The sequence below is a fragment of the Ananas comosus genome, linkage group 2, assembly GCF_001540865.1.
Source record: "Ananas comosus cultivar F153 linkage group 2, ASM154086v1, whole genome shotgun sequence".
In the NCBI taxonomy this organism is placed as follows: Eukaryota; Viridiplantae; Streptophyta; class Magnoliopsida; order Poales; family Bromeliaceae; genus Ananas; species Ananas comosus.
The window spans coordinates 2,783,819-2,794,310 of record NC_033622.1 but is presented as its reverse complement, the minus strand read 5'-3'; the positions used below and the strand labels follow the sequence as shown (position 1 = coordinate 2,794,310).

General features: G+C 33.4%; 1 protein-coding gene across 1 annotated transcript; it reads left to right on the top strand.

The window, feature by feature from the left end:
* LOC109706529 (sugar transport protein 7) lies at positions 743-9,405 on the top strand. Its single transcript, XM_020227434.1, has 5 exons — positions 743-1,107; positions 6,867-7,186; positions 7,395-7,753; positions 7,887-8,154; positions 8,535-9,405. Exons 1-5 carry the CDS (start codon positions 963-965, stop codon positions 9,006-9,008), a joined length of 1,566 nt encoding a protein of 521 aa, XP_020083023.1. The 5' UTR covers positions 743-962; the 3' UTR covers positions 9,009-9,405.

Here is a 10,492-nt window from a genome sequence, read left to right as displayed (position 1 = left end):
TAATTCATTTCGCTTTCTCTGAGTATTTGGTTGCATGTAAAGAGATCCACAAACAAGCTTTTAGGGAAAACTTCGAATACCACTTCTGTAGTTACGTACACATTTTTTCACTTCAGTATTTTATGGTTTAAAGTGTATCAATTTAGTGCTCTGTGATTTTATTTTTATCATTTTATTATCGATTTCACTAATTATTTTCGTTAAATCAGTGACAAGTTAAAACTAAAAGGTGCTAAAGTAAATATTCAATAAATTTAGATGGAGTATCTGAAATTTTTTGTATATAATTTAACGAAATATTAACGAAAAAGCTGACGAAAAGATAAAAATGAAACCACGTGATATAAATTTGGTACACTTTAAATTATTATAAAATATTAAAATAGAAAAGTGCGAAATCACATGATAGCATTTGAAGTTTACCTAAATTTTTATTAAGAAAAACTTGTTTTCTATATGTTAGAACAAGAGAGTGTATATTATACACCTTTCCGTGCTTAATTTGCTGTGGGTGACGTCTCCTTCTCATCCACAATTCCACATCCCACTTCTGAGTTTTTATTTTTTAAAAAAATCCAACTTAAAAGGAAAAAGAAAAAGGCCAACAGCCGGACAAAGCCGGAATTGTCCATGTGCTCTGCGTTCCCAACTTACTCGATCGCTATTTAATGCTCTCCTCCCCCTCTCTCTCTCTCTCTCTCTCTCTCTCTCTCTCTCACCCCNATATATATATATATATATATATATATTCAAGAGAAGAGAGAGAAAGCCAGGGAAAAAAAAAAAAAAGCTGGGTCAACGAGAGTTCTTAATTATTAGTTCATGATATATCCAGCTTTATATATATATATACACGTATACTTGTTATTAATTTGTAGTGAGTGTTAATTAGCTAGAGATCGAGTTTAATTGGGTTTGTTGAGAATTTTTGGTGAAGGGGAGGAGAAGAAGAAGAAGAAGAGATGGCGGGCGGAGGGGCCGCGCCGATCGGAATCAAGAAGGAGCGGGCGGCGCAGTACAAAGGGCGGGTGACGCCGTTCGTCGTCATGGCCTGCATCGTCGCCGCCGTCGGAGGCTCCATCTTCGGCTACGACATCGGCATATCTGGTACCTACCTACCTACTTCCCTTTAATTAATCTACAAAAAAAAAAAAAAAACAAAGAAAAAATTCGAATCTTCAAGCAGCACGGATAGTAAAATGCATCATTCATTATAAGATAAGAGTTCTTTAATTGATGTAAAGAACTAAATTTTAGATTCTGAATAATTGGGGATATTTTTATAGAGGTAGGTGGTGTGAACGGAGTGCGCTTGGGGGTAGACGTTACTGTCGCATTAGTGCGACAGACTTCCTTGAGTTTGGCGGTTTATGGTTGTCACAATGACACAATCGCTGCTTTTTTATTTTTCGTTTTTTACTTTTCCATTAGTTTTAAGAATTGCACGCACTTAAACTACATCAGTAATAATAAATCGATCGCATCACTCCTTTTAAAAATATATATATAATAAAAATATTTTTATATAATTATAATATTATAGATTAACTAAAAAAAGATTCATTTGATTGGTTGGAGACAGTCTTATCACCAGTATAACTACGTTCTAAAATCTTTCACTCTGTACACATTAATTATGGTTGTTATTATTTTTTTAAGCTCATTAATTGGTGGTAATAAACATTGGTACTTGTGGAGCCTTTTAAAGAGTAGGTATTTTCAGTTGAAAAGGTTGTTTAGTTTTTTTTAAAGAATAGTTTTTTAGAATTCTTTTGAGTTTATGAAAAAGTTTTATTTTTATTTTTTAGATTTTTTATCTGGAGAACAAAAATTATTAAAAAAAAAAGTTATTTTTTTTGCAAAATATAATTTTATAGAATTTTTTGAGAAACCAAACACCCTCGGAATGCTCTCTTTCCTCATTTATTCGAGCTTCCAATGAAAAGAAAAAGCTTTTTCTTTTTGAATTTAGAAATTTAAAAAATCTGTCAAAATTATATGTTTAAAACTAGTAATTATTTTGAAGGGAAGGGACTCGTCAACTCTTTGAATTCACCCCAAAGTGACATGTAGCATGTAAATGCGAGCCTCATTTTAATTTTTCATTTTAATTAAGTTTTAAACAGTCCATGGGTTTCAGAGTCCAAAATAATAAAAAAAGAAAATCATAAAATCCCGAAACTTAATTATATAAAATTCGAGGGTCAACCTCAAATTTACGCACACTTCGGATTAACTTTGGGAGGATATCTTACCACAAGCGATTTGGCTTCTAGATAATTTCAAGGAATAATTCTCTATATATATATTTCTTAAAATTTCAAAAATATCTAATTTATTTTTATTTTTTTTGTTTCCAATATATTTCTTATATATTTTTTCGTTATTCAAAAATACTCCTATAGTTACCACCCGTTAAGTTATTTCGTGAGTTAAATTTCTAGCAAGAGTTAAAAAATAATCAATATACCTCTTTTATTCTTAACTTAAGAGCAAATAAAAAAATTTAGTATATTTGAAAAGATCAAAAATTAAAATACTTTTTAGGGCAAAGTAGTAATTTCACAGAGATAACTGCTATTGCTAACAAAATTTACCTCTAACTTAGACAAATAAGAAAAATTAGTGATGGAAGAAGTGTATATTTGAAAGGGTAAAATAGTAATTTCATAGGTATAACGGCTATTGCTAATTGAATTTAACTTTATAATTTGGAATGTAAAAATGGTATTTTTAATATTAACCTTTTAAGAGAGGTAAATTAGAAAGTCGAAAATTTTTCAGAGATATATAAGCAATTGCTCCAAACTCATCGTTTTTTAATGTCATCATATCTTTAAATCTAAGCCATTTAGATGTTACATGTTTAAACAAATACATTTGACTTAGAATGGTTGAATGGAAACTGCAAATTTAAATATTAAAAGATATAAATTAGTGTAGTACACAACTGATGAGATGTACATTAATATATCTACTAGTAATTAGTAAGTCACATAGGCAAAATTACTTAAGGAAGCAAGGAAAAAGACAAAAGATCTAGCATCTTTAATGTGTGACAAAATGAGATCATTTTTAATTTTTAGCCACTAGTGGTTAGCATGAGATAGTCACTCTGACTCTCATATACCTGACCTATTTTCTTAATGGAAAATGCTTTGCATTTTAAAAACGTTCTAAGACTTTCTAAGTACCTGTTTGGCCTGACTTCAATGGACTATTCTCCAATGGAGAGCATTTGGCGGAGAGAGTGAATATAAAAAATTGCGTTCTCCACCCTACCGCCTTTCGATCCTAGATGCTCTATTGCCAGAGCTTTTACAGCAAAAATTTAAGTGCCGTGATATAGAGTTATGCTATAAATTTTCTGGCAAGTCACGATATGGTGCGTGTTGGACCGTATCGATGTGTATCGGTCATCAAAAATATATGTATGCCGATATATAATAACATGAAATATTCATTTTCTTTCGTAATAAAATATTATAACTATTTATTATATATTTTTATCAAATATTTTGAATTTTATTGAGAAAACTACCTACTAATTTAAGGAATAAAAAGTTTTGAGCTGTGCTATCGGCACAGAGACTATATTGTGTAATATTTTGTTGGCGCGATACGGCATATTAGATATAGCTTGTACTGATAGGAACTTAAATTCTTGTTTTACGGTAGAAATTTAGATTAATAATAATGTTTGTCCACAATATTTACAAGTTTTTTTTTATCTTGTTCCCCAATTTATTTTTGAGAAGTTTGTTTTTTTTAATCTAAAATTAATAAAATTTATATTTATATTTATACTTAAATTCTAAAACTAAATCACATATTAAATTAAATTTTAAAATTTATTGTTAAATATTTTTAATTTAAATTTGATATATACTAATTTCAAATTAAAATTCTGATTTTGAAGTTTATTAAATTTGATTTTGGATTCAAATTTTAAATGTAATTTTTGATTTTGGATTCAAATTTTAAATGTAAATTTTTATTTTGGATTCAAATTTTAAATTTAAGTATTTTATTTTGGAATTTAAATTTTATTTCTATTTTTAATTTTAATTTTTTATTTTGAATTTCAAATATATATGTGAATCTGAATTTCGATTTTAAATTCAATTTAGATATAAAATTAATTTTTTAATTTCAAATTTAAACTCCAATGCATTTAAATTTTAATTTTAAATTGTTGTTAGAAAATAACTAATCGGACCACTAAATTAAATTTATATTTTTTAATACATTTTTTACTAGTTTATAATAATTATTATTACAGTTATCACCAAACAACTTAATTTCCATAATATTTTTACAAAAATAGCCAAATGTTCTACAACTTTTTTAATAGTACAGTGTTATTTTCTACAATATTTTTTTTCAACAGCACTGCTATTCCTTAAACTAAATTAAACTAAATGGAGGTCTCTAATCTTTTACTTAAGTTTCAATTGAATCCCTAACCTTCTAATATCGCAATTCAGTTCTAAACCTTTTCTAATTATTTAAATTTGGTTGTTTCCAATATTGTTGCCATATTAGCAATAATAATAATACAGTACAGATAAAGTTTGAATAGTAATTTTTTTATAAATCAAACAGTGGATCTATCTCTACTGGTGATTTTAGAAATTAATAAGATTTTAATTTCACATACTAATTATCAAATTTTAGGTGTAATGCATAAGGTGTGCGTTTTTGAATAATAGTAAAAAAAAAGTTGCAAGATTAGAGAATATTTTCTACACCCACTCCAGCCACCAGGTTAGGAGTAGGGTAACAATCCAGCTCGTTGTTCGCGAGCCAACTCGTATTTGGCTTGAAGTGAGCTCGAAATCGAATTGCTCGTTTAGTAAATGAGCCAAAAACAAGCTGAATTTTTCAGCTTGTTTAATAAACGAGCCGAATACGAGCCGGTGTCAACTTGCTCGTGTTTGGCTCAATAACAGCTCGAATACATATATTTTATATTTATATAATTTATTTAATTTATATTTATATATATAAATAAATAATTATATATAATATATATATATATATATTTTTATTATTTAATTTTTTGCAAAAAATATAAAATCGAGTTAAAAGACTCATTTGTATGTAAAATTTCAACCACTAGATCAAAGTCTAATGGTAAGATTTTATAAATTTATTTTTTATATATATTTAATCTAATCCATTTAACTTATTATTTGTTGGCCAACTCGTGTCCGGCTTGTTTATTAACGAGCCGAGCACGAGTTGAATTTTTCGGCTCGATATTTTAATGAGACAGCTAGTTTTCTCCACAATATTTGCTTAATAATCGAGTGGTTTCAAAATTAATCGTTTTTTGTCACACATGGATGTATAAACATCTTATCTTGTATGATTTTTAGATTTACTCAAAATATGTGTAGTATTTGGTAAATAAGAAATATAATCAAATATCTAAAATGAATGTAATATTTGATTTTTATTTTATATTTTTAGAATAATATAAATCGTCTCGCCGGTGAAATATGTTATTTTTTAAAATCAAAATTTTTTAAAAAATAAAAAATTAAACTACTTACTTCCAATCATATAAAAAATTATTTTATATTGAATAAATAATTATTTGATATTTTATTCCGACATCCATATAAAGCTTTAATGGCTAATAATATAAGGTCGATTTAATATCTCTTGATCACTAGATAACTGATATCTTAAACTTTATAATATTTGGTTTATATGAAGTTCAATTAGTCTAAATTGTGTTTAACGTCCCGATTATCAATAGCGATGCCCCATCCCTAGAAATAAAGTGGAAGTAAACAATCTCGTTTAATTTTATAGGTACTTTAATTTTTATTTTCATATAACATACCTCTTAGTTTAAGAGAGCCAACATTTTGCCCTGTGGCGAGAGGCCAGATTAGGTCAAGTCACGTTCGAAATTACGGAAGGTCGGATTGGACCAAGTCATGTTCGAAATAGCTAGAGGTTGGTTGAGCTGAGTCACAGTCCAAACTCGTAGACGCTATGTTTATACGCTTTAAGTGAATTAGTCATATTTTTCTAACAGCTCGAACTTTTGGAATTAATGGTTGACGCCAATGATATCATAAAATCTATTAGAAATTTCTCAAACTAAAATTTCAGATCCATAAATTTAGACCGAATAATATATATGTATATATGGATGATCCAAAACATACTGAATATATATATATATATATATATATATATAATATATATATATATATATATATATATATATATATATATATATATATATATAGTCCGGCTGGTATGCTATTAATAGCACGAAGTATTTGGTGCTATCAAGTTTTTTACCGTTAGATCTACCCTTTTGATTATTTTCACCCGTTAGATCATACTATTCAACCAACCATCCACTTAACCCTTGGGGGCCCACATCATCCTAGCCACACATTTTTTAATCCAATGGTCAAAAACTTGGTAGCACCAATAACTTGGTGCTATTAATAGTATAGTAGCCTAATTCTATATATATATATATATATATATGAAAAATATCGTTCTTCAGCAACTTAAACCTATGAAGAAAAATAAATATTCATATAATTTGATATGACATTAAAAGTAGGATGGTCTAATTTCGAATCTCATCATATTGTCGATACGTTAAGCTTTTGAAGAAAAATTTCTCGTATCTATATATAGCAGAGATATTTATAAAGAGAAGCAGAGATATTTAGAAATCTCTTTATACTTTTAAATTTTCACATGAATGAACAAACGTGATAGTTTTACATCCATGCATGTATGCAAATCAAATTTAATTCACATTCAAATTTACTATTTTTTTTTCTTTTTCTAATCTAACATTTGACTTTGATTTGAACTACTGCAAGGCGGGGTGACATCCATGGACCCATTTCTGGAGAAGTTCTTTCCGGTGGTCTACCGCCGGAAAAACTCCGGCAGCCAGAACAACTACTGCAAGTACGACAACCAGGGCCTCGCCGCCTTCACGTCCTCTCTTTATCTTGCCGGCCTCGTCGCTTCCATCGGCGCCTCCCCCGTCACCCGAAAGTACGGCCGCAGAGTCAGCATCATCTGCGGCGGCATCAGCTTCCTCATCGGCGCCACCCTCAACGCCGCCGCCGCCAACCTCGCCATGCTGCTCCTGGGCCGCATCATGCTCGGCGTCGGCATTGGCTTCGGTAACCAGGTACTATTTGTGCATCATAGCAGAAATTTTCTACTCACTACTGACATGACTTTATTTCTTCAACAATATAAAACTTATTTTAATCTTTGATTTGAATAGAAATTTCAGAAGTCGGTCTGGCTAAGTCATGTCAGCGATGAATAGAAAATTCGTTACGTGCGTTTCATGAGATTTATCACGTAACTATGTGTTTCCTTGATTTCTGAAGGCCGTCCCACTCTACTTGTCGGAGATGGCACCGGCGCACCTTCGTGGCGGCCTGAACATGATGTTCCAGCTCGCGACCACCCTCGGCATCTTCACCGCGAACATGATCAACTACGGCACCGGGAAGATCAAGCCGTGGGGGTGGCGTCTCTCCCTAGGCCTTGCGGCTGCCCCGGCTTTTCTGATGACCGTCGGCGGCTTCCTCCTCCCGGAGACCCCCAACAGCCTCATCGAGCAGGGCCGTGTCGAGGAGGGACGCCGCATCCTAGAACGGATCAGAGGCACTGCCGATGTGGAGGCTGAGTTCCAAGACATGATCGAGGCGAGCGAGCTCGCAAACTCCATCAAGCACCCTTTCAGGTGTTCGCTGCTACAAAATAAATAGTCATGCATCGCTCTCTATCAGCCTAAGCTTCAAGAATAACCAGTTATTTTACACGACATCATAAGAAATCTAGCGAAGTTTTTAGAGTAACCAGTTGTTTTATATCAGAAACATTCTAGAAGCGAGGAACCGGCCACAACTCGTGATGGCGATATTCATGCCGACGTTTCAGATACTCACGGGGATCAACTCCATATTGTTCTACGCGCCCGTGCTGTTCCAGAGCATGGGCTTTGGAGGGAACGCGTCGCTGTATTCGTCGGTCATGACAGGGGCCGTGCTCGCCTTGTCGACGCTCATCTCGATCGCCACCGTCGATCGGTGGGGACGGAGGGTACTGCTCATAAGCGGCGGCATTCAGATGATCATATGTCAGGTAAATTTTTGTGTCAGGACATAAAGAAACAGGACATGTTTATATCTAAAAGCAGAAGCTTCAATTTCAAGAAAATTTATGGTCGCCGCCACCGCGATAAGTACTTCTTGTAGTTCTTGCATGAGGCAGCTAGAAATAGGAGCTTCGAATTAGAGGTTTTTAAAACTGCTAGAATTCAAATTTTCAAGCTCATTTCAGGTTTTGGCTTTAGTAGGATCAGTGAATTGCTTTTATATTCTGCTTCTAACTGGATCAGAAAGCATTTTGTGGATCTTGATGGATAAAGTTATCAGTAACTTTGTCCTGACAGCTCTCTACTGAGCAAGAACTGTATCAGAATCCAAAGACAGACTGAACTCGGCGTCGACTTTGTGGAACAGGTCATAGTGGCTGTCATCCTGGGCCTGAAATTCGGCAACGACAAGCATCTGTCGAAGGAGTTCTCGATCATCGTCGTCGTCGTGGTGTGCCTCTTCGTGGCGGCGTTCGGGTGGTCGTGGGGCCCGCTGGGGTGGACGGTGCCGAGCGAGATCTTCCCGCTGGAGACGCGGTCGGCCGGGCAGAGCATCACGGTGGCCGTCAACCTCTTCTTCACCTTCGTGATCGCGCAGGCGTTCCTCTCCCTCCTCTGCAACCTCAAGTTCGGCATCTTCCTCTTCTTCGCGGGCTGGATCACCATCATGACGGTGTTCGTCTACGTCTTTCTGCCGGAGACGAAGGGCATCCCGATCGAGGAGATGGTGCTGCTCTGGAGGCGGCACTGGCTCTGGAAGCGCATCATGCCGCCCGCCCCCGCCGTCGAGGACGGGTGGGGGGCCGAAATGCAGGTGCCCGATACCAGCGAGTACAAATAAACCGTTTACCTGTGATAGATCGATAAATAGATACAATGTGTGTCTGACTCAAGTGAAAGATACGCTGACGAATTAAATATGAAGGGCTTAATCTCATCCATCGCTTAATGAGCGAATGAGATTAAACTTTTGAATATAGTTCGTTAATGTGTCTTTCACCTCAGTTGGTAAATCATAATAAGATTGTAAGCAATGTAAGCTCATGTGTTGTAGAATCAGGTATCAAAAGATGAAAGCATGTAACAAAAGGGGTGTTAATGGGTAGGATCTGGTACAGGATTAGACATAACCCATAACTGGTGCAGCAAATGGTTTCTAACCCATTAGTGGTTATTCTTAATTGCCAGAAGCACAGAAGCATCACAGAAGAGCAAATATAATGCTCAAGCTTAATTAACTCGTCGGATTTGATAATTTCAGAACTGATCAAGTAATGTAATTTATATCCGGAACACCATAACAGAATAGTGTTGCTGAACGCAAACAAAGGCATGCAGTGGAACTCAGATTAGCCATGTTAATGAAGCTGATGCGCGAAAACATTTTTGGGTCGAAACTTTTGCAACAGCAAATTTTCTAACTAACTGGCTACCGTAGCCAGCATTGGATATGAATTTATCCTTATATCATTTTATTCAATAAACAACCCATTTATACTATTCTCATAACCTTATGCTACAAATAAACTTGATAATAATAGATCATTTTCACGAATATTTCTGGTATAGTGTATATATATATATATATATATATTAATAAAGTTACATATCTCACATGTACGACAACATATTTCTCCGCCGGTAACCACAACTATAATTTTATATTATTAAAGAAAGAAAGATTATAAGTACTTTAAATTTTTAAAACATTTCATAGCATAAATTGTGATTTTAGCTGCCACATTATTTTCAAATTATTTCAACAATTTTTTTTTTTAGTGTATGTGCTATACTTAAAACGATCAAACTATTCTGCTTAACAAATACTGTATCAAAAATTACTAATAGCTCAAAGTAAAGTATGAAGTTAGGCTACATAATGAACAAATATTTTTAGAAAAAAGTATTGTGTCAACTTTAGTCAAACAAATACTTATAATGCACTAATGGAAGATGAAAATAGGCTAGGGCAACCGATCGTCCCTAGCGTAAATGGCAAAGGACGTGATGGTTGGTACCCGAGGTTCTAAGTTCGAATCCTGATTGATTCACATTTCCAGCTAAGTTTATTTCTAAATAAAATAAGCAAAGCAGGTAACATGCTATTTATCTGTCAAAAAAAAAGAAAAGAAAAGAAAAGAAAGAAGAAAATAGGCTAGGGCATAAAAAGCTACTTTATCTATTTGCTTTATATGACAATAAATTTTTGTTTTCTTTAAAGCCAAAAAAAAGGACAGCTGTTAATCAATGACACTACATTAATAATTGCATGCATATCCCTGCAAAATAAGGATATTGTATATTAATTTGTCTACTTTTTAAAAT